A 25725-nucleotide genomic window follows, 5' to 3' on the forward strand; every position below is an offset into this window, starting at 1 on the left:
TCAGTTTGGCCCCAATCCCAGAAATTTAGGCACACACCTACAGGAAGTGCACACGCAAATGCTGGGATGATTGGCCAGGCATGACAATTGAACACAGGTGAATAAAATCATTGGTACAAAAAGTGGTGAAAAAAAGAAGCAAAAAACCAACAGGAAAACATTACAATAAACATCATAGGAAACATGCTTCATATAGGCCATGAATAGTATAAAATTCCCTAACCCTTCTAGAATGTGGTATATTGCCATGCAGAAGTTTCCATAGACATGTCATCCCCACGGACAGGACGATAGGCTAGTAATATAAACAAATGGATATAAAACATAAAAAACATGCAGGAGCATGTATAAAATACCTCCATGACCTCACCGAAAAAACACATACCACCAAATACACTAAATGTTATGCAAAGTTCTGTGATTTCTTGTCTGGCATGAGGACTAATAAAGAAGTATTCATTATTTGACCGTGTTGCAATGTGCCACCATTCTTATTTTGCCATTTGCATCTCTGGTGGCGATCCTGGGTGTGCACCTGCGATGTTAAGTCCAAACTGAAAAAAAGACTGCTCCAGGCGAGGTAATGTCAGGTGCTGGTCGGATCCGTAATCCAGAAACTGTTAGATCAAAAAGAATATGACCGCACTCCGAAATGAAATCAAACAGGAGTATATTTATTCCACATCAAAAATAGGCATCAAACTGCAAACTGTGAGACATAGGACAAAAAAGGTAGACGCGTTTCACAACTGCGGTGGTCAATTAATCACTGATCGTCTGAGCGGTATTACTGATTGTGTTAGGACAGGGTTCAGCTAGACAGGGAGTCAAGCTTGGAGGGTCTCCACAAAGAGGCCAAGGGAGCAGAGAAACAAAAAGAAGGTTTCATAAAGAGAAAAAGAAGAATCCGGTCTGTTTGATTTCCTAACAGAAAGATGGGTACTCCTGCCACCGTTTGCATCCTTGATTCTGCTGTCAAGAGCTGTTCTAAAGAGATGTTGCCCCTTGAAGGCCATGCATTGCTTTTCACACAAGGGTTCTGCAATCCAGCACTTTAGCCAAAGTGCTATACATATGAATTGACATGAGACACATGCCAGAAAAGAATCCGCTTCTACGAAAAATGCTCATTAAATGTATAGAAGGCTAATAAGCATTTAAAGGGAGCACCAACATGTCAGAATTAGAATGGTTTCTAATCTATAGTGAAACTGTTGGAAATGTTAGTGCAAAGGGAAGAACCAACTGGCTGATCCTTTATTTTCGAAGTGGGGCACACTGCATAAACAGGAGCTTAAACTTACTGAAATAATTTGAGTAATGGCAGTAGACTGACTCCTCATGGGACAAACCCATCAGCCAAGGACTGGTTATCATCAGTACTCTACCAGTAATAAGACTGCAAAAAGTTACCGACAAGTTGATATAATCGCTTACCTTTCTCAATATAGGACTTGGGGGCCCATACAGGGTCTCCGTCAGCATATGGATCGTTGTACTGAACCACAGCGGCTTCTTCATCCTCATAGTCCACCGGAGGTGGTGGTGGAGGGGGAGGAGAATCATCAAACATCGGGATCTCGTCCGGTGGAGGTGGGGGTGGAGGAGTAGGGCTATCTGCAACTTAAGGTAGGGAAGGGGAGGAAAAAAAAAAAAAAAAAAAGATAAAAACACCATTTGTCAAAACCTGTAATTTAACCCTTTCACATCTGTTGGGACCCGTAATTCATTTACAGGCAAAAATCACTGCCGACATTTGCACAGTCATTTTTGAGCTGATTCCAGGGACCGTCTGTTGTATAAAACTATTCACTACCTTTGCAGTCTGAAAACTCAACACAGTGATGTTCCTCCTTTGATTTTCCCTCAAAATTTTTTAAAGTCAGTTGGTTTGTTACCTTAAGCTGTAATGAGGAATCCTGTAAGAGACAAGCAGCAGAAATGTGTACAATAGGATTGTCAGGGGAACTTCACCGTGCTGGCTGTAAAACAGCAAGGCTGCAAAGGTATGATACACACAAAATGTCCTCACTTTCCACCCAAAGCATGGCAGTATTAGGTGGAGGTTTCCTATAGGATATTCTAGGAGATCTACACAGGTCTGGAATAATGCTAATCTAAAATCACACATTAAAGGGTTAAATAATTTACTGCAGCAGAATAAAAAACATGCATTTAAGGACATGCAGCCACAGCAGACAGCATCATCATTCCCATTTTGTTTTTATTTTAGCGTACGCTTAGACTATCCATTTCTGAAGACCCCAAGCTAAGCAAATATACTATATATTGCAGGATGAAATACAATTAAAGCCCAGCTGATTCTTCCCCACCACAACCTTCCCATAGAACGTTTCCTACCTGATGGACTCAGACAACTGACGCTTGTTAAACCCTGCTCATACGTGAATGTCCAAATCACATTTACTAGGTTCCCCCTGCAGGTGGCACTGCAGACAGTCTGAAAAACCAATTCTGTGTGAAACCAGGTGGGGGGGATTCACCAACTGCTTTCATTTTTCGAAAGTAGGATTAGCTACACTCCGTGGCTGCCTCCTCCAAGAGGAATGGAAAAGGCTCTGTCTGGCTGGGGTTTCTCTACACAGACTTAGAAGGGTCCCTGTACTTCAAGTACAGCAGGCCATAGATGGAGCAATTTTCTTTCCTGCAAAGAAAATCGCAAAATTGCTCGATTCCTCCAACACAGTCAATGTTAAATGGGGGAATCCCTCCCGCATAACTGTTGTATGTATACTCCTGGTGGGGGGGCACAGGGAGCTGTCCCTGCTGGGAGAACACAGTGATTATCACTGTCAATAATTGCATGCCAAAAACCCGACAGTGGTTGTACCGAAGTCGATGGATGGATTGACTTGGGTAGTCAGCCTGCCCATACATAGATCGAATCTCGGCTGGTCCCTGCTGAACCGGCCAAGATTTAAACCATCTATGGCCAACTTATTCCATTGCTTAGACTACAATCCAGTGAGTCGCATGCAAAAGAACTCTTACTACAGGTAAAAATGAATTATAGATCTGTCTGATTAAATACAAGTGACTTGAAGATTGGGGGCAAGGGGGAGGGAAAGGTGTCATGGACAGATAGGATTGCTAGTTTTCCTGAAAATCTCAACCAACACAAATGATTTTCTCCTCAAATACCTGACTATACAGATAAAAAAAAAAAAAAAAAAAGAGCATTCTGTGTAAAACCCCAACATTTCAGCACTACTGAGAAAAAGTGGATTATCTTAAAAACAAACCAAACTTTTTAAAATGATCACCTAAAAAGAGCAATACAACAAATGTACCTGAAATAGAGAATAGAGGTTCACGTATATAGAAGAGCTGTTACACCCACAGACATCTATGTAAACTTTTTTTTTTTTTGCCACTTTTAAACCCATTTTAAAATAGGATAACGTTTTGTAGGACCGATCTGGTATATTGCAGTCAGCCTCTCTGCAGCCTGAAATGAATATGCTACAAAAAATTGTACCTGGCTAAAGAAAAGCTGGCCCTGTGGTCCATGTAAAAAAAAAAGTGCTAGATGTGCAGTAAAAATGATAAAGCAACTACAAGAAGCGTTGGCAAGAGCACCAACAAAACTTGCACAATGCACTGGGAGCTCTGAAAAACAAACATGTTTGGTTATCTGATGGTGCCTTCATGGGTCCAGAGACATTTGGCATAGGCAGAAAACATAATGCCAATAATTATTTTAGACCCTGGATGTCTCAGAGAACCTTTCACTGAAAAAAATTCATCAGACTTTGTCCCGTGTGATAAAAAAAAAAAAAAAAAATGTAATTGTAAAAATGTAAAAAGTTCCATCCAAGCACCAAATCCCCCATCCCAACATATACGCACAAATGTAAATGCATGTGGTGGGGTGCCTACGCCTGAAAACGTTTATTGCGATACATGTTAAATATTGTCGCAGATGCCACAATTCTAGCACCAGACCTCCTTTATAATGCTAAACTGATGACTTATAGGGGGCTTTTAAAGCGTCACCTATGGAAAATCTAGGGTACTGATATGTTTAAGGTTTGACATGTTGGGCATCCAATTACTTGGTGCAACTTTGGCTTTTATATTTTACCAAAACAAAATGGGTAATTTATTGCATTTTAGTGCCCCCTAAAATTAACTTTTAGTGAGTTTTATTACTGAAATTTTTTGCAGTAATATAGTGTGACATAAAAAATTGGAACTACCTACTTTTATTCTCTAGGGTGTTTGCTTTCAGAAAAGAGGTGTTTGGGGGGGTTCTACGTAATCTTCAGGCCTAAAATGATTTTTTTTAAACATTTGCAAAAACAGCTCTGGCTGTGAAAGGGTTGAAGGTGTACCTTGTTTCATGTTACACCCATAAGAGTTCTTGTTTTGAAGAAGTTTGCTCCTAGATTCAAAGCAAATTTGTCAAGCCCTGGCATACAGTTTGTGTCTGGGGCAGTGCACCTGCACCTATGTCAGATTGGGAACAGCATGGATCATAGACATTTATGCAAAAGTAGCAACATGTGCATTAAGCCAACATGTTTTGGAGAATGGTCTCTCCCCCCCCCCCCCCCTCGCACCCTTCTTCAGGGCTATTTGATGGGAACAATTCCCATGAATGGTTACATTGGACCAAGGTTTCAGAGACCAGGATGCCGGCTTCAGGTGCACAAGCAGCACAAGTCAAAGTGTTCCCCCAAAACGCTTTGGCTTGACATATAGGTTACTACTTTTAAACAAACATATGAACCATAATTTAGACGTTGCATTTCTCTGGACACGGGGCGCTCCTTTCTTTTGATCCACGTTTACATGCTGAAACAATAATAATGTTACACAGAAAAGGCAGCAGCTTAATTTCCAAGAAGGCCCACCCCCATTACTGGGCACTTTCCACTGGAAGGCATTGCTTTCTTTTTGCCCACATGAATACCCACCCAGGACCAGTGACCAGGGGATGCACAGAACTGTACATGCCCATGCGGGTAAACATGGCCCTTCATGGGTGTACACTTCAGTAGGTCCTGTGTGAACGAGGCCTTTTGGTCTGCATCTACAATGGGCAACATTACCGACCAAGCCAATCTCTAAGCACAAGAGCTGGTCGATAGCCTTCATAAAAGCAAGTTCTTGGTCTTTAGGTCTCCCAGGGCACCAAGTTTCATCAGCAGATGTGCAGTTGCAATTGTCCATAGCTTTCCGGTTTTTCAAAGCTATGATGCATTAAGCACTTTTAAAATGACCACAGAGTCACTTTTAAACGTTATCAATATATGGCAATAAAAAGGTATACCTAGATGTCTGTGAATGTTTGTTAATGGCTTTACCGGTTATTTATAATATTAAGTCAACTTGCATGTTAAAATTTAGTAACCCTTAATACATACAACGGCCACATATCATGCAGTTGTATGACCCTTGTATGAAGAACAGCCCTGTAAAACTTGAATCAGCGAAGGGCAGAAGCACTTCTGCAGCCATCTTGGCTAGGCCATGCAAGTGAAAGCAAAGGCTTGGTGCTCCTTAGCAGTGAGAGGAAGGACTTACTGTTTTCCTGCACCCTGGCCACGAAGCCTGTGAGAGGTATCTGTGGAGTCATTTGAGGCATTGGGGGAGGGGGAGAAGCGATAGAAACTGGAAGCAGCGACACCGACAGTGGACACGTACAACAAGTGAGGAAAGAAGAGACAACAGGCAGAAGTCAGTAACGAGGACCAAAAGCAGCAACAAAATAAAAAAAAAAAAAAAAAAACACAAATTACAGGAATTAAGGAACAACGTGAAATCACAAAGTTTTACAAATCTGTGATATAAATTTAATTCTGTGAAATCATGCATGGTTTTCCAGGAAAACTGTAGTGAAATACAAATTAATGCAGTGTAATGATTACCTAGAAAAAAAAAGAACCAAGCACTCCTCAAATTGAAGGTTCACATGTGGAACGTGCAGGATAGTGTGGCCTCTCCTTTTGTGCGGCTAGACACCATGCGGTTTTAGTAAAGGGTAAAACAATGTCTGGGTGTTAAAACATGCTCAGTCCTTAAAGGGAAAAGAAACCTTGTATTTCACTTCCATTTTCACTGAAAACAAAGTTCAGTTGCTTTAGTAGTATAAGAAAAGAAAAATGTCCTTTGCTAGTAGGAACAAAGTTAAACATGGCCTAGGATATAGATACAATGCCCACTTGGCTCCTGTAGATGTCACTATTGTACCTGTACATTGTGCATAAATTATTGCAATCAAAAAAAAAATCAGACCGCTGTACACCGGATGGCTTCTCTATGAAATGGTTAAATGGTTTATTAATGACATATTTAAAACAGTGTGTGTGTGTGTGTGTGTGTGACAAAAAGCGATGTGTGTGTGTGTGTCTCACAAAAAGCAACCTATCGAATAAGCCCTTAATTTTTGACTGTCGGGTGAAAATGACATATAGCTGGAAGAGCAAGCAACTAAGATCCAGAGACATGGTATTAGGCTTCACGCACATGGACGCCTTTGCCCAATGAATATGCTGCATACATTTCTGGTGCCCAGGATGTGGCTTTTAGCTGCCCATAGTCATGAATGGGTGAAGATGGCTGAGCGCAGCTATGACCCACTATTTGCAAATTTGCGTAGACATGTTTCAAGCGCACCATACCTGCATTTAGGACAGTGCATCTGTACGCTTGGGGTACTTTGTGCTAATTTTGGCACAGAGTACAGCCGCTTTTATCCATGCATGTCTATAGGTGGCTATATGCAATGCCAGGATATCGGAGGCAGAAAAAAAATTGGATTTTTGACTTACTGTAAAATCCTTTTCTCTTAAGCTCATTGACAGATGCAGTCCTCTTTGATTAATATCAGTAGGGTTATACTGCCCCCTACAGGAGTAGGACACTAGGCAGGAAAAACGTTCTGGCCACACCTTAGGGGCAGTCTCAGAGGGTATATCCTCTCTCTCCCTGCTACAGGATGTCAGTTATGCAACAAAGCAGTGTCAGAGAATTTAACCCAACCCAACTCAAAATAGAGGGGCGGGTACTGCGTCTTCAATGAGCTTAAGAGAAAAGGATTTTACGGTAAGTCAAAAATCCAATTTTCTCTGTCGCTCATTGACAGACGCAGTCCTCTTTGATTAATATCAGTAGGGACGTCCCAAAGCAGTGCCACAAATGAGGGGTGGGATAACAGAAATCAAAATCCAATCCAGAAGGCCCCACCGGTGCCAACCAGAAGTCTTAAAAGGCTCATCGGACAAAAGGATGAGACTCAACTGAAAACCCAACAGAAAAAAATCCTCGAGGTAGACCACCGGTCTCCTCAAACAGCGGCCTGCAGAACCTTGCGGCCAAAAGAGGCATCCGATGCCAGCACGTCAACTTTATAAAATTTTGTAAAAGGTATGAACCGACGACCAGGTAGCCGCCTTGCAAACCTGAACCACTGACGCCTGATGGCGGAAGGCCCAGGAAGCACTAAGCGCCCGAGTGGAGTGCGCCTTAACAGGGAACGGAGAAACCCGACCCTTAATAGAATAAGCCTGCATCACCGTCTGTCTGATCCATCTGGAGATAGTCGCGGCAGATGCAGGCAACCCCTTTCTAGGGCCATCCGTGATCACAAACAGTGAATCCGTCTTACGGAAAGATTCCGTAGTAGTCAAGTACACCCTGATCGCCCGAACCACATCCAAGGAGTGTAACGCAAACTCCCGAGGAGGACTGGGCTTAGGACACAGGGAAGGTAGCAAATTATCCTCATTTAGATGGAAATCTGAAACCACCTTAGGAAGGAAGGATGGATTCGGACGAAGAACCACCTTATCCCTATGAACCACCAGATATGGGGAACGACAGGATAATGCGGCCAGTTCTGACACCCTGCCTGCATAAGTGATAGCCACCAAAAAGGCCACCTTCTGGGATAAAGTAAGCAAGGGAATCTCCCTAATATTTTCAAAGGGAGGTTTCTGAAGAACTGACAACACCAAATTAAGACCCCAGGGCGGCAAGGGCGCGCACACCGGCGGAGCCAGGTGTCTCACCCCCTGGATGAAATTTGGCACCAAGGAATGAGTAGCCAGAGGCTTCTGAAAGAAGATTGCGAGCGCTGAAACCTGACCCTTGATAGTGCTCAAGGACAGTTTCTGCTCAACCCCCTGTTGCAGAAAAGCCAATATTCGGGCCACCGAGTAAGAACGTGGAGGAAACCCAAGGGATTCACACCATGCGATATAAGACTTCCATGTGCAATGATAGACTTTTCTGGAAGTCGCTTTCCTCGCTTTAATTAGAGTAGGAATAACTGAAGCTGACAACCCCTTGTCCTTCAGCACCTGGGTCTCAACAGCCAGGTCGTTAAAGCCAGCGATCGTAAAGCAGGATGGAAGATCGATCCCTGAGACAGCAGGTCCTCCCTGAGAGGAAGTCGCCAAGGAGCGTCCGCGACCAGCCTGACCAAGTCGGCGTACCAGGCCCGACGAGGCCAGTCCGGAGCTACCAGGATAACTGGAATTCCCTCCACCTCTATCCTGCAAAGAAGTTTCGGCAGCAATTTGAGAGAGGAGGAAAGGCATACAGTAGCTGATACTGCCCCCACGGGGCGACCAGCGCGTCTGCGGCGTCTGCTAGAGGATCGCAGGAGTGGGCTACAAACCTCCGCACCTTCCTGTTGAGCAGAGATGCCAACAGATCCACATCCGGGGTGCTCCAACGAAGGCACAATTGGTGAAATATCTCTGGATGAAGAGACCATTCCCCTTGATCCAGAATCTGACGGCTGAGAAAATCTGCCTGCCAATTTTCCACCCCCGGAATGAATACCGCGGAGAGAGCTGGAACAAATCGTTCCGCCCAACGAAGGATGCCGGCCACTTCTACGGCCGCCAGGACACTCTTGGTGCCCCCCTGGTGATTGACGTAAGCCACTGCCGTGGCATTGTCCGACTGGGTCCGCACAGGGCTGCCCCGGAGCTGCTCGATCCAGTGAATCAGACAAAGTCTGATCGCTCTCAGTTCTAATACATTTATCGGTAACCTGGATTCTTCCAGGGACCAGAGCCCCTGAGCAGATCGTCTGCCGAGAACCCCACCCCACCCGGATAGACTGGCATCCGTGGTGACAATCGTCCAATAGATTGGAAGAAATGACTTCCCCTGACTGAGCATTGACGACCGAAGCCACCAAACCAGAGATTCCCTGGTCCGTTCGCTCAGCCGGATCCAATTGTCCAGGGAATCGGGATTCCGGTTCCATTTGAGAAGAATCTCCTTTTGAAGAATCCGGGTATGAGACTGGGCAAACGGTACTGCCTCGAAGGAAGCCACCATCAGTCCCAGAACCCTCATGCAAGTCCGCAGGGAAGGCCAGTTGACGGTCAATAATAACTGAGTCGCCGACTGAATCTTCCGGAGTTTCTCCGCCGGGAAAAACACTTTTGCCAAGGATGTATCCAAAGTTAGGCCCAGATAGTTCAGTCTCCTGGTGGGGACCAGGGATGATTTCTGACGGTTCACCAGCCACCCGAACTCTTCCTAAGAGATCATAGTGATCTCCAAGTTTAGCAACAGAGCCTGCGGAGACTCCGCACGGAGTAGAAGGTCGTCTAGGTAGCCTAGAACCGAAATGCCCCGCTGTCGCAACAGTGCCAGAACTGGGGTCAAGACCTTTGTGAAGACCCGGGGAGCAGAGGCGAGACCAAAGGGTAACGCTGCAAACTGATAATGGTTCTCTCCCACGGAAAAGCGAAGAAAACGCTGATGTCCTGCGTAAATGGGAATGTGAAGATAGGCATCCTTGATGTCTATGGACTCCAGAAAATCCCCCTGATGCAGGGAGGCCACTACTGTGCAAATCCATCTTGAATTTTTGCACCTGGACAAAATGATTGAGTGCTCTCAAGTCCAGAATTGGACGCACCTTGCCCTCTTTTCTGGGTATTGTAAATAGGTTCGAATAGAGCCCCTGAAAACATTCTGTCCAAGGAACGTGGACCACCACTCCTTGTTGCATCAAATCCGTCACTGCCCCCCGCAAAGCTTCTAAGCGGTCCGGGGATAGTCGGATATTGGAAGGGAAGAACCGCACCGGTGGAAGTGATCGAAACTCGATCTTGTATCCTGACCGTATGACCTCTTGAACCCATTTGTCTGGAATCCAGGAGAGCCATGGGTCCGGAAACCGGTGAAGATGTCCCCCCACCCCAGATCTGGGTGGGGGCGCACCTTCAGGCTGTATTGGTCTTATCTTCAGGTCTGGCAGAGCCGGACCTTTGTTTACTCGACCAGCGCCCTTTGAAACCCCCTGGGGTTTCAGGAGGACTTCGCCTTATCGCCCGCCCCCGAAGAGCGAAAAAACTTCTTATGAGCGGAAAAGGAAGGTCCTCGTCTGCGACGAGGTCCTTTCCCCTTAGTTGTCTGTGGTAAAAAGGTTCTCTTGCCACCAGTGATACCCTTGATGATCTCATCCAAGGTGGCACCAAACAGGCGATCCCCTTGAAAAGGGGAAATTAGCCAAGGCTTTTTTGGAAGCTTGATCCGCCGACCAGCATTTTAACCACAACATACGCCGGAGGACCACCGCAGAGATCGATACGCGCCCCATTAATGGAGCGGCGTCCAGGGCGGCGTCACAGACAAACTGTAGCGCTTGTACCATCTGCTTCAGCATACCGATACTGCCGGGGGGAGACTCCTCCCCTCCAGATCTCGGCGTAACAACTTGGTCCACTCTGTCAATGTTTGTGCAACCAGAGCAATGGTGAACACTGGCCTAAAGGCTGACCCTATCAGGGAAAATATAGGAGCGGGATATAGATTCCGCTTTACGGTCCACCGGATCCCGAAAAGACGGAGCGTCCTCCACTGGGATAACAGTAGCTTTATTTAGTCGGTGGTACCGTCCATTTATTAAGGAGGGATTCTTCAAACGGATAGCGTCTAGCAATCCGTTTGGAAATACCAGGGGTTCGTTTTGGGCGGACCCATTCTTCCTTAATTATATCTTGAAAACATTTGGGAAAAGGAAACACCTTTGCCCTCTTGGTAGGCTTGCGGGTACCAAAAGCAATTTCAGTATCAACTGCTTCCGTAGGTATAAGCTCAAGTCTTAAAGTTTCCCGCACAGACACAATCAGTGCATCTATCAGCGCTTCATCTTGCGCTATAGCGGAGGCAGAAATGTCTTCCTCGCTATCCGAGTAGATGGGATACGAGGCACTAGCCCCAGAAGAGGGACCTGCAGCCGACCGCAACAGGCTCAGAATCTGTATCTGAAGTGTCAGACGAAATAGGGGTAGGCGGGGGTCGCTTTTTCGCCCCCCGTCCCTGACAGGCCACCTCCACCCGGGATACAAAAGACTCCAAAACCGCTGACAATGCATCAATAGTAAGTGGAGAACTGGAGGGTCCTGTGGCCACCTCGAGGGGATCAGGTGGGGATACATGTGTGGCAGGGTCCATGATAAATCCAGGAACACCTGTCAGTAAACAAGGATTGCAAAAGAAAAAAAAATTTTTTTTGTATGAAATCCCCCAGCGCAACAGCGCCCCTCAGTGCCACCTGCTTCGGACCCCCACAGAGAGAGAGAGAGACCCCAAGGGCTAACCACCTGATGCACAGAAGCTTCTACCGAACTGCTCTCTGCGCTGTCCTTACAGAACAGGAAGTCTTCTGGATCGATTTACCTGGGTAAAGGAGGCGGCTCCGCCCCTTTACTCGTCTTCCGGCACTCCCACCGCTGCCCTCGAGGCAGCTGGGTGTATCCAAGATGGCCGCCGCCATACAGGAGACATGGCGGCTCCGTGCGGCTGCATCTCTAATAGAGGACTCCCTGTGCGATAGGTAGGTGCCTGATAGTATCACCCCTCTGCACGACTGTTTCAACAGTGACGCCAGCGGCGCCCTGTCTCCATCCTTGACCGACAGTCATGGATTCCTTAGTCCTTTTACAATGCAGCCTTGCAGCGACAGACTCGTATAGATTGTCAGCTCCCAAACCAAGCCACCTGGAGTGGTACCTTACTCACCAACTAGCAAGGGGGAGATATGTGAAGTGTGTCACTGGATAGAGGGGAACCCAGGATCATTAGGGTCCGACCATCCACAGAGGGGCCCGCATCCATCCCAAAACCCGACAGGGGGAGAGGGGGAACATTCTACTCACCATACCGGAACAGGCGGGCATCCACTCTTAACAGAACCCCTCTCCACCGAGGTGGGGGGGCTGTCGACCAATACGGACGCCGAGACTCAGTTTTTGATAGGCAGGGCCAGTCCCCGTCCAGTGGGACTATGTCACGGCCGACCCAGCGCGGAGCTAGGGCCTGCGCGCGCTCGTAGGCCGGCTGGGGTGACCACTGGATCTCAACATCCAGCCCGTCGCCCAGCTCCAGCATAATTGCTTGAAGATCTTGCAGGAACAAAAACTGGAGAGAAAAAGCTAACTAAAAAAGATTTATCTAAAAAAGCTTGCCAGGACCAGAGATCCCAGCAAGGAACTTAGGTCCTTACTCCTGACTAGGCAGAAAAAAACTGACATCCTGTAGCAGGGAGAGAGAGGATATACCCTCTGGGACTGCCAATAAGGTGTGGCCAGAACGTTTTTCCTGTCTAGTGTCCTACTCCTGTAGGGGGCAGTATAACCTTACTGATATTAATCAAAGAGGACTGCGTCTGTCAATGAGCGACAGAGAAATTAAAATTAGCAGCCTAAGCTGCACAAAACAAATGCACCCATCTGCATGAAGCCTTAGGCCTCATGTACACTGGACATTTTTCTATCTCTCCTAGGACATCTTGCCTCATGGCATGGGCATCTTGGTAGGAAAAAAAAAAAAATGATTTGACGCTTGTAAAAGTGTGCAATGCGTTTAGGAGCGTCAAGTGTTTGGGCGCTCATTTCAATTGCCAGAATAATCATTTATTCTGGCCAATGAAATGAACACTCAAGCACTACATGCACTTACATGAACACATGTTTAGAAGCATCAAAAGTTTTTTTTTTTGCCAAAACTCTGCTGCTCCTGGACACACTGTTACAACCAAAAACTTAGTTTATTGGGATTTTATGTGATAGACCAACACAAAGTGGCACATAATTGTGAAGTGGAAGGTATAATGATTAACCTTTTTTTACAAATAAATGTGTGAAAAGTGTGGCGCGCATTTGTATTCAGCCCCCCTGAGTCTATACTTTGTAGAACCACCTTTCCCTGCAATTACAGCTGCAAGTCTTTTTGGGGATGTTTCCACCAGCTTTGTACATCTAGAGAGTGACGTTTTGCCCATTTTTCTTTGCAAAATAGCTCAAGCGCTGTCAAATTGGATTGAAAGCATCTGAACAGCAACTTTCAAGTCTTGCCACAGATTCTCAATTGCATTTGGGTCAAGACTTTGACTGGGCCATTCAAACATATGAACATGCTTTGATGTAAATCATTCCATTGTAGCTTTGGCTGCATGTTTAGGGTTGTTAAGACTGGGGCAGAGGTTCACCTTCCAGCAGTACAAGTCTTTTGAAGACTAACAGGTTTTCTTCTAAGATTGCCCTGTGTTTGGCTCCAGCCATCTTTCCAACAACTCTGACCAACTTCCCTGTCCCTGCTGAAGAAAAGCATCCCTACAACATGATGCTGCCATCACCACGTTTCACGGTGGGGATGGTGTGTTCAGAGCTATGTGCAGTATTATAGTTTTACCCCACAAAAAGCAATTTGCTTTTAAGCCAAAAAGTTACATTTTGGTCTCACCTGCACCTTCTTCTTGCCACTCTTCCATAAAGGCCAGATTTGTGGAGTTCACGACTAATCGTTGTTCTGTGGACAGATTCTCCCACCAGAGCTCTGGCTTTCTGCAGTTACCATGAGCCTCTCTGACTGCTTTTCTGATTAATGCTCTTCTTGCCCAGCCTGTCCATTTAGGTAAACGGCCATGTCTTGGAAAGAGTATGGCACAACTGCAAACCTACCATTATCAGATGAGATGCTCAAAGCTTGGGGATTTTTTTTTTTTTTTTTTTTATACCCTAAACCCGCTTTAAACTTCTCCACAACTTTATCCCTGAACTGTCTGGTGTGTTCCTAGGCCTTCATGATGCTGTTTGTTCATGAAGGTTCTCTAACAAACCTCTGAGGGTTCACAGAACAGCTGCATTTATACTGAGATTAAATTACACACAGGTGGACTCCATTTACTAATTGGGTGACTTCTGAAGGCAATTGGTTCCACTAGATTTTAGTTAGGGGTATCAGAGTAAAGTGGGCCAAATACAAATGCACGCCACACTTTTCGGATATTTGTAAGAAATTTTTAAAATAATTTATCATTTTTTTCTTCCACCTAATTATGTGGCATTTTGTTGGTCTATCACATAAAATCCCAATAAAATACATTTATGTTTTTGGTTGTAACATGACAATATGGAAAATTTCAAGGGGTATGAATACTTTTTAAGGCACTGTACATGTGGAAGGAAATACAGCTTGCCAGCATTTCCACAGCCAATGAGATTTAAATTGTTGAAGATTTTATAGACCTCAGCATTATAGTTGCATCTCTATCTCCCTCTCCTGTCCATTTACATCACAATGCCTTCAGTTTTGTGAATAGACGAGAGGGACGCAGTTGTAGTACCACAGCACCGACTTGCAGCACTTTCATCCGAGTAGGCACAGAATACTCCCTTGTACAAAGCTTGCAGCTGTAGAATAAAAAGACAGCATGACCAGGATTTCTTTTCTGCCAATGGAATGTAGAACTGCTGCAATACGTTTTTTTGGGGGGGTTTGGAGTTGGGCTTTAAATTTTATATCAGCTGCTGGCAGCCTGTAAAACGGTTAGAGGTGGAAAGCTGCTGCAGTTGGACGGACACTGAGTGGTGCCAACGTTTAGGGCAGTGTATGCCCAGGGACACATGCAGGAATGCAAGAAGTCTACATTCCAGGCATTGGTCCCTGGGCGCATACTGTCCTAAAGGTTAGTACCGCTCAGGCACCGTCCAGTCACAGCAGCTGTCAGCCTCTGTTTTATAGGCTGCTGGGCTGAAGGGTGCACCCTGTGCCTTCCGCCCAAATGAAAAGTGCTGGGGATATCATGCACAGGGGATAAACCTCCAGTATGCATGGGACCTAAAATCCCAAACTGGAAAGTGTCCAAGCACAGGGTACCTACAGTGTTTGTATGAGCCTGAGTGCTGGAGGTAATTGGCTGTGATAAGGTGGATGTGCGGAGAGAACATTGGAATTAACCCGAGTACTTGGAATGGTATCTGTACATATTGCAGTACAGAGGAAGATCTGGTAATGACCTTCTATACCGCACTGAGAATTATGTTTTACGGAATGTGAAGGTCGGATTCTTGTGAATGATTCCGCCCACAGAACACCTGCCTGGCCTTGATGCAAGCAGCTCATCAACAGTAATTTCACAGACACATGTCAGCACCACAAATGAACACATGACAACTGTTCTAACATAGAATCAGACACACACTGCAGACTCCATCACAACACGGGGGAAAAGAAGTTATCTGATGAACCATTTAATGCCCAATATCAATGAGGACCCATTCACACCTATGGGTTGTGATGAAACGTGCATTACCAAAATGCATGCACTGAAGTGCCATTTATTTTAAAGCGGAGCTCCACCCAAAAGCCAGGTACTCGCTCCCACTTCTGGCTAAGATCACCGACACAAACTGAGTTTAGCCCCCCCCCCCCTCACCTGCTGTATTCTGGGACACATCACAGGTCCCACAAGACTATGGGACCATTCACAAAGCGCAGAACAATTCGCGCATACGCAGTAGAAAACACATTGTGAAGCCACAAGGCTTCACTTTCGGTTTCCCCAATAGAGATGCCAGCGCTTGCACCCAGAGACAATTGCAAAATCGGCTCGGTGAGGATATCGTGGGATCCCTGGACAGGCAAGTGTCACTTTAAATGTAAATCAAAATCAAATGTTTGGGACTATTATTCTCATTTTTGTGTTGGCACTAGGATGTATATTTTGATTTCTTCATTTTATATGCATGTCATTAGGTATTAGAATTTTTGATTTATATTTGTTACATAATTTACCCAATTGTTATATCACCTGCTGTTTGGGTCTTTTAGCGCAATTTCTTCTTTTGGTTCACTTTAAATGACACCTCAGTGAACTGACACTGCCTTAATGCGAGGCACACTTATCAATGCACCACAAAGCATAAATCTGAATAGGCCCTTGGTGTACACGCATTACAATTTATGAGCCTAGCGTACAAAGGATTTTGTATTTTGTGTATGGCCCTTGTTTGTGAAGGGTTTGAAACTCTTGAACTCAGAATTTGTATAACCAGAAGCACAGAATTATGTTCCCTGTTGCTTAGCTTTCATTCCTCTATGGAAGTCAATGTGAATGCATGATAAACAAATCTCAGTGATTTCAGATTTATTTCAAAAGCAAGCAATGATTCTCTATAAAGCACCTAAAAACCCGCTGTGCCCAATCGGATTCTGCATCCTAGTTTAAGCAGAACTCCAGCCAGAATTTCTTTAGCTGTGTGTATATATATATATATATATATATATATATATATATATATATATATATATATATATATATATATATATATATATATATATATATATATATATATAAGGTTTAGACCCTCTGTCAGGTTTTTCATTGTACTCTGGTCTCTTCAGGAACGTTTACCTACACTGCCTATGCAGGTTCACCTGCCAACCTTGTCATCAGCCTGGAGGGTGAGAAATGGGGAGGGGGCTGCAACTAAAATAGTAATGAAATGAATCTCTCCAGCTTTTTTAATGTGTTCTGTAATGTTAAAAAACAAATATGTCTCCAATAGGCCCTTAATGCAAAAACACACCAACAGTATATACATAAAGAAAAGGCATTTATTGTACAAATATATAAACACATTTATAAAAATCAAATTCTTAGCGTATGCCACATGGGTCTGTGCCCTATGAGAATTGCAGCATAAAGATACTCTAAGAATGCTTCATATGCATTGTTGCATGCCCAGAATTTAGGGGTACACGGTTTATGAAAGTATATTTGAACAACCAGAATGTAAATGACACTTTAATTTTATTGAATGGTTTTATATCTTTGTACAATAAAAACTTTTTTTTTTTTTTACGTATATACTGTTGGCGTTTGGCTGCATTAAGGTCCCATGGGAGACATTTATTTTTGTATTCGGTTAAGGGGTGTGGCAGCCTTTGACTCATGAAAGTTTCATCAATGTTCTGTGTTCTGCAGTGTTTGGATCCCTCCTAACACATTAAGTGCTCATCCCTCATTTTCACAGATGGATCACCCTTTCGTCTTTTGGCATGATATCCAACATGCAAAACTTTTCAAAACCAATTTCTGACTGCAAGTGTGTGTAGCCATAATCCAGTATTCTGTAAAATTAATAAAACCAAGCAGGTGGAATTAGGGCTTTTTATGTGCTGTGCTTTTTACTTCCAAAATTGCATACTATTTTTCTACATTGTGCTATTCATTGTGCACAGCTATCATCCCTATTCTGTGGCGGTAAATATTGTGTTTGGCAAAGAGCAGGAACGGACCATTTTCCAGCTAGCTTTTTTTTTTTTTTTTTAATATATAAATACCCCAAGCTGTTCGAGAATGCTGAAGAGAGTTGACCATTCAGGCTCTCAAAGAAAACTTCTACCAAGGATGAAGGGTGCTGCCACTGCCAACTTTAATAAGCAGATAATTTCATGGTTAGTAATACAGATGCAGATTAGATATTAACCACTTGCTTACTGGGCACATATACCCCCTTCCTGACCAGGCCAATGTTCAGCATTTAGCGCTCTCACACTTTGAATGACAATTGCACAGTCATGCAACACTGTACCCAAATTAAATTTTCACACAAAAAGCTTTCTTTTGGTGGTATTTAATCACCACTGGGTTTTATATGTTTTGCTAAACAAAAAAAAAAAAAAAAAAAAGACTGAAAATTAACAAACGTTTTTCAGATTTTGTTATAAAATTTTGCAAACGGGTAATTTTTCTCTTTTTACTGATGGGCACTGATAGATGGCACGGAGAGGAGGCACTGGTGGGCACTTAGTCAACGGCTGTCTTTTCTTCATGCTGACCAGAAAAAAAAAAAAAAACGCCAGTAACCGGCTTCTGTTTACTTTCGTGATCAGCTATAAGCCAACCTGCTGTGATTGGCCCTTTACCTTGCTCCCAAGGATTCGGCGATCACAGAGGGCACCACCCGCCAGAATGGGAGAACATCCATGTGCGTGCGCTCCTGGCATTTGAGGCCCGTGCTGTAGCCGCCTTTCGGCTATAGCACGGGTGTCAAGTGGTAAACACAAAAGATGCGACGGGTGCATTGGTTTTCTTTTTTAGGCTTTCAGTAAGTCTGGTATCTTTCAAAAAGAACAAGCTGCCCTACAAATACAGTATATCAGTTAAGGGTGTTGAGACCATTTACCACTAGGCAGGGGTGCTTGCAACAATCATGTAAAACCTTTATCCCCAATGAAAAAAAAAAAACAGTTTGCCGCAACTGCTTATGAAGTATTAGCTGGAGTTTGGCTTCAATTTGCCAGTGTATCTAAATCTGCTAGTACATCTTACAACTCCCCTTCTCCTAGATTAACAATGCTGTCTAAATGTGCCCCCTGTGATCCTTCATCCAGGGAAGGGGCCCCTCTAATACAGGTGGTGGTGAGTTACTGGCCAGATCACCAGGTCAAAAACAGATGGGGAAAATAAAAGGGTCTAAAAAATGAAAACCAATGCAGCCACCACATCTATTGATTTGTAAGCTGCAATTTACTACATTTTGGGTTTAATACCGCTTTTAGAGTCATAGACGTTACGTAACCTCTTCACGCCAACTCAACACATCTGGGGGCTCTTGGCTCGTGGGCTCTTGGCTCGTGGGCTCTTAACGCCGAGCAGCCGCAAATATGCGGAGCTGAATTTAAATAGAGCTATGCCCTGCACGCTCCCGGCACAGTTACCGGTGGCTAACAGAAAGCTCCTGATCGCAACTACTTGTGATCAGGAGCTTTCAGATCATGTGACCACTGCGACAGCCAATCATGGCAGTCATTTACTGAGAAACCCTGCCCCCCGGCATCAGAAAACTCTTAAAGGGTCGGATGGTGCCAGTGTTAAGGGGTTAAGCTGGGTTGCCCAACATGCTGTGTTGGCAAGGGGTTTTGGTTTGCCACTCCGAATTAATGGCACAGCAGTGCACCAATGAGCATTTCGTGCATCACCTCAACACAGCAGTGTGAATTCAGCAAGTTAGAAGTCCCAGCTGAAATACCTGGTCCAGATCATTGACATGCTTAATAGTAAATCTGGAGGATAAACAGAGCCTTGAAAGTAGCCCATACTCCTCTTAGGACAGGTGTCACTTTAAGCAGGAAATTAGATGGTATTTAAACATGGTTTGGGAGCATCTGCTGATGCCTGTAGTCATTTCCACTGAAAAGAGGCAGGATTGGGCAAAAATGTGTATTAGTATTAAGAAATAATGGATAACTTTTAGAGCCCATTCACATCAGGCTGACAAGTCGCGGTCCATTGAGTAGTACAGGACCAAATAGAAGTTCAAATAGAAGCGACACAAGTCGCTCCGGCTTCGAAAAAGGGTCCTGTACTACTTTGGGGCGACCTCGGAGCGACTTGCATAGACTTCCATTATGTGAAGTCTCTGCAAGTCGCGCCAAAGTCGCGGTGCACACGACTTCACAGGTCGCCTCAATGTGAATGGGCTCTTATGCTTAAACATTCACTGGGTAAGTATCACAAAACGGAAGGAAGACAATGTATCCTTTAGGCCCCTTGCACACAGACTTCATAATTTACTGAAGTTTACTCATTAACTTGTGATGCCTGTGTTCAAGGGGTCAAAAACTGTGTAAAGAGAAATGTTGAATAGAGGGGAGAAAAGGTGCATAAGTGTATAGACGAGTAAAATTCTTCATTGCCCGTATTGTAATCTACTCATTTATACTCGCGTGTAAACATGTACACGAGTAAATTTCTGCACTCAAATTAAACATTTTCTATTGTTTTACTGCTCTGTACTCAACGCTGCATTACTGATCTATAGTTAGCTGTGTGCATTGTACCATAGACAACAATGCAATTTAATTTCAGAGGAGTAAAAAAACTCACTGCATGCTGGGCAATGTGACACGCTCTGATAATTTCATCACTTTGCCTATCTTTTTTTTCCTATAAAGAAAAGCTCATCTTTTGTAACATGTTACACCCATATTCAGGGTGTAACATGTCACAAACGGACTGGCCCCCACACCTCCCTGATCCCTGCTGTGACAGCTAGTGGGGTTCTTCTCCCTCCCCACTGTCAATTTTTAAAAAATCATTGACAGGGCTCTGTAAAATTGAAAAAATGGATTTTTGTAAGAACTTACCGTAAAATCCTTTTCTCTTAAGCTCATTGACAGACGTAGTCTTCTTGATTCTCAAGAGCTGGGTTATGTTGTCTCCGCAGGAGTAGGACTAGGCAGAATGACAAAACGTTCTGGCTCCACCCTAGGGGCAGTCCCTGAGGGTATATCCTCCCTCTCTCTGCTACAGGGAATCAGTTCTGTTTAAAGCAGTACAGAGAATTTAACCCAACCCAACTCAATGATAGAGGGGCGGGTACTACGTCTGTCAATGAGCTTAAGAGAAAAGGATTTTACGGTAAGTTCTTACAAAAATCCATTTTTCTCTATCGCTCATTGACAGACGTAGTCTTCTTGATTCTCAAGAGCTGGGACATCCAGAAGCAGTGCCACAAATGAGGGGTGGGATTGACAAAATCAAATCCAATCTAGAAGGCCCAACCGGTGCCAAACTAGAAATTTTAAAGGCTCATTATAAACAAAGAATGAGACTAAAGAAAAATTTTCCAACGGAAAAAACCCTCGAGGTAGACCACTGGTCTACTCAAATTGCGGCCTGCAAAACCTTGCGGCCAAATGAGGCATCAGACGATGCCATTACATCAACTTTATAATGTTTAGAAAAGGTATGCACCGACGACCAGGTAGCCGCCTTGCACACCTGGACCACTGACGCCTGATGGCGAAAGGCCCATGACGCACTAAGTGCCCGAGTGGAGTGCGCCTTAACAGGGAACGGGGGCTCCCGACCCTTAATAGAATAAGCCTGTACTACCGTCTGTCTGATCCATCTGGAAATGGTCGCGGCAGATGCAGGCAACCCCTTTTTGGGTCCATCTGGGATCACAAAAAGTGAATCCGTCTTGCGAAACGAGTCTGTCGTTTTCAAGTATACCCTGATCGCCCGGACCACATCCAAGGAGTGTAACGCAAACTCCCGAGGATGACTGGGCTTAGGACACAGGGAAGGTAATACAATTTCTTCATTCAGATGAAATTCTGAAACCACTTTTGGTAGGAAGGATGGATTCGGACGAAGAACCACCTTATCTCTATGAACCACCAGATATGGTGAACGACAAGATAATGCGGCCAGTTCTGACACCCTGCGTGCAGAAGTAATAGCCACCAAGAAGGCCACCTTCTGGGACAACGTGGGTAGAGGAATCTCCCTAATATCTTCAAAGGGAGGTTTCTGAAGAACCGACAACACTAAATTAAGATCCCAGGGGGGTAACGGCGCGTGCACTGGCGGAGCCAGATGTCGCACCCCCTGGATGAAATTCCGCACCAAGGAATGAGTAGCCAAAGGCTTCTGAAAGAAGATGGCTAATGCTGAGACCTGACCCTTGATAGTACTCAAGGCCAGTTTCTGCTCAACCCCTTGTTGCAGAAAAGCCAATATTCGACTAATCGAATAAGACCGAGGACGGAACCCCAAAGGTTCACACCATGCAATGTAGGACTTCCATGTGCGATGATAAATCTTTCTGGAAGTCGCTTTCCTTGCTTCAACTAGAGTAGGAATAACTGAAGCTGACAAACCTTTGTCCTTCAGCACCTGGGTCTCAATAGCCAGGCCGTTAAAGCCAGCGATCGTAAAACAGGATGGAAGATCGGTCCCTGAGACAGTAGATCCTCCCTGAGAGGAAGTCTCCACGGGACGTCCGCCACCAGTCTGACCATGTCGGCGTACCAAGCTCGACGAGGCCAGTCCGGAGCTACCAGGATTACTGGGATTCCTTCCTCCTCTATTCTGCGAAGAAGTCTTGGCAGTAACGCGAGAGGAGGGAAGGCATATATTAGCTGGTATTGCCCCCACGGGGCGATCAGTGCGTCTGCGGTTTCTGCTAGAGGATCGCGGGAGCGAGCCACGAATCTCTGAACTTTCCTGTTGAATCGTGATGCCAACAGATCCACATCCGGGGTGCCCCACCGTAGGCACAACTGGTGGAAAACGTCTGGATGGAGGGACCATTCCCCATGATCCAGGGTCTGACGGCTGAGATAATCTGCCTGCCAATTCTCCACCCCCGGAATGAACACCGCAGAGATTGCTGGAACAAATCGTTCCGCCCAGCGAAGAATGCAAGCCACTTCTTTGGCCGCTCGGGCACTATTGGTGCCCCCCTGGTGATTGACATAAGCCACGGCCGTGGCATTGTCCGACTGGATCCGAACCGAGCTGCCCTGGAGCTGCTCGGTCCAGTGAATCAGACAAAGTCTGATCGCTCTCAGTTCCAATACATTTATCGGTAACCTGGATTCTTCCGGGGACCAAAGTCCCTGGACAGATAACTGACCGAGAATTCCTCCCCATCCGGATAGACTGGCATCCGTGGTCACTGTCGTCCAATATATTGGCAGAAATGACTTTCCCTGGCTGAGCATCGGAGACCGAAGCCACCAGACCAGAGACTCTCTGGTCTGTTTGCTCAATCGGATCTGATTGTCCAGGGATTCCGGATTCCGATTCCATCTGAGAAGAATCTCTTGCTGAAGAATTCGGGTATGGGACTGGGCAAATGGAACTGCTTCGAATGAAGCCACCATCAACCCCAGAACCCTCATGCAAGTCCGAAGGGAAGACCAGCTGTTGGACAGTAACAACTGGACTGCTGATTGAATCTTTCGGAGTTTCCCTACCGGAAGGAAAACTCTTGTCCTGACTGTGTCTAGAATTAGACCCAGATATTCGAGCCTCTGGGTGGGAACCAGAAAAGACTTTTGCTGGTTCACCAGCCACCCGAATTCCTGTAAAGAAATCATAGTAATTTCTATGTTTTGTAGCGAGGTCTGAGGAGACTCTGCATGAAGCAGAAGATCGTCTAGGTAACCTAGAATCGATATACCTCTTTGGCGCAGAAGTGCCAACATTGGGGCCAACACCTTTGTGAAGACCCGCGGAGCCGTGGCGAGACCGAAAGGTAACGCCACAAACTGATAGTGGTTCTCCTCTACGGAAAAGCGTAGAAAACGCTGATGTCCTGCGAAAATGGGAATGTGAAGATAGGCGTCCTTGATGTCTATGGACGCTAGGACATCCCCTGGATGCAGGAAGGCTGCTACCGTGCGAATGGACTCCATTCTGAATCTTCTTATGTTGACGAAAGAATTGAGTGCTCTTAAGTCCAGAATTGGACGCACTTTGCCCTCTTTCCTGGGTATTGTAAACAGGTTTGAATAAAACCCTTGAAACCGTTCTGTCCAAGGAACGTGGACTACCACTCCTTGTTGTAGTAAATCTGTGACTGCTCTCCGCAGATCTTCTAAACGATCTGCGGATAGACGGATATTGGAAGGGAAGAATCGCGCCGGTGGGAGAGATCGAAACTCGATCTTGTACCCTGACCTTATGACTTCGCAAACCCATTTGTCCGGGATTCTGGAAAGCCATGGATCCGGGAACCGGCGAAGACGTCCCCCCACCCCAGTTATGGGTGGGGGCGCACCTTCAGGCTTTGGATGGTTTATCTTCAGGTCTGGAGGGGGCGGGCTTTTGCTTGCCCGACCAACGACCCCTGACGCCTCCTGTAGGAGCTTTGGAGGACTTAGTTTTTTCACCCGCTGGACGAAAAAACCTCTTGTGAGCAGAAAAAGAAGGCCCTCGTCTTTGACGAGTTCCTCTACCTTTAAAATTTTGCGGTAAAAAGGTGCTTTTTCCACCGGTGAGATCCTTCATGATCTCATCCAAGTTGGCTCCAAATAGACGCTCTCCTGAAAAGGGGATATTAGCCAATGCTTTTTTGGAACCTTGGTCGGCTAACCAACCTTTTAGCCACAGTGTACGCCTGAGAACCACTGCTGAGACTGATGCTCGCGCCATTAATGGAGTGGCGTCTAACGCCGCATCACATACAAACTGTAACCCCTGTATCATTTGTTCCAACAAATCTGATACCGCCTGAGGGACTTCTTCTAAGTCCCGGCGTAACCACTTGGTCCATTCAGTTACAGCCTGCGAAACCAGACCAATAGCAATTATTGGTCTGAAAGCTGATCCAATCAAGGAAAACATGGTGCGAGACATAGCTTCTATTTTGCGATCCACTGGATCTTTAAAAGACGGAGCGTCTTCTAAAGGAATAACCGTGGCTTTATTCAATCTAGCAATAGGTGAATCCACCACAGGTGGTTCTGTCCATTTCTTAATCAGGGTTTCCTCAAACGGATAACGCCTGTCAATGCGTTTAGAAATATTAAAAGTGCGTTTTGGCAGACGCCATTCTTCTTCGATTGGATTGCCAAAACATTTGGGCAATGGAAAAACCTTCGCCACTTTGATGCGTTTTTTAGTCCCAAAGGGGATCTCAGTTTCAGCTATTTCTGATGGAATACCCTGTAACCTTAAGGTCTCTTGAACAGATACAATGAGTGCGTTTACCAACGCTTCCTCTCGGGCTATGGCGGATGCCGAAACATCCTCCTCACTGTCTGAAGAGACAGGACCCGAGACACCAATACCAGATGAAGTACCTGCAACTGCAGAAATAGGCTCAGAGTCTGAATCCGAGGTTTCAGATAATAAGGGGTTAGGCGGGGGTCGCTTTCTTGCGCCCTGTCCCTGACAAGCCACTTCCACCCGGGACACAAAAGTTTCCATAATAGCTGACAAAGATTCAATTGTCAATGGGGTGCTGGAGGATCCCGCAGACCCCTCGAGGGGATCCGGAGGAGATACATGAGTGGCAGGGTCCATGTTAATACAGGACACCTTTGCCAGCAAAACAAAAAAACCTTTTTTTTTTTGTTTTTTGTGTGTCTCCCCCTAGCGCAATAGCGCCCCTCAGAGTACCTGCTTCTCGATCCCAGAGAGAGAGAGAGAGGGACCCCCAAGGCTCACCAACCGATGCAGTGAAGTTTCCAACCAACTGCAGTCAGCGTCTGTCTTTACAGACTGGAAGGAGCTGTTTGCTTTTTCCCGGGCAGAAGGCGTGGCTCCGCCCCCTGTGTACGCCTTCCGGCGTTCCCAGCCCTCCACGAGGTAGCTGGGCTCACAAAACATGGCCGCCCCCATAGAAGAGACATAAGACTCCAAAAACATGGCGGCCGGCGTGACCTGAGGACATACATGCATTCGGTCTACGGCAAAATGGCGGCGGACCGCCGATATCGTCTTCCCAGCACATCCACCTGCACTCTGCTAAGAGGTGACATATGGATCTACAGAGATACACTGCACATAAGGTAGGATTATACCTCCTATGTCTGCTGTAATGTTACAGTCTGCTGGGTAGAGTGTTCGCTCTTGAACCAAGTCCACTTCCCACAAACACATGCTGTATTACAAGGGGGACTTGTAAGTATCAGATATAT

General features: G+C 45.4%; 1 protein-coding gene across 11 annotated transcripts in view; it reads right to left on the reverse strand.

Moving 5' to 3' along the window:
- ABI1 (abl interactor 1) overlaps nucleotides 1-25725 on the reverse strand; it is a 144953-nt gene that overhangs the window by 3488 nt on the left and 115740 nt on the right. For 6 of the 11 annotated variants that reach the window (XM_082258565.1, XM_082258561.1, XM_082258568.1 and 3 more), the window contains 2 exons: nucleotides 5551-5637; nucleotides 1438-1623 (listed from right to left, as the gene is read on the reverse strand). In XM_082258565.1, coding sequence (XP_082114691.1) covers nucleotides 1438-1623; nucleotides 5551-5637 — 273 coding nt within the window. The remainder of the gene's footprint in view (nucleotides 1-1437; nucleotides 1624-5550; nucleotides 5638-25725) is intronic. The other 5 variants (XM_082258560.1, XM_082258567.1, XM_082258559.1 and 2 more) reach the window with 1 other exon arrangement.

This window comes from Pelophylax lessonae (genome assembly GCF_965119305.1).
Source record: "Pelophylax lessonae genome assembly, chromosome: 5".
In the NCBI taxonomy this organism is placed as follows: Eukaryota; Metazoa; Chordata; class Amphibia; order Anura; family Ranidae; genus Pelophylax; species Pelophylax lessonae.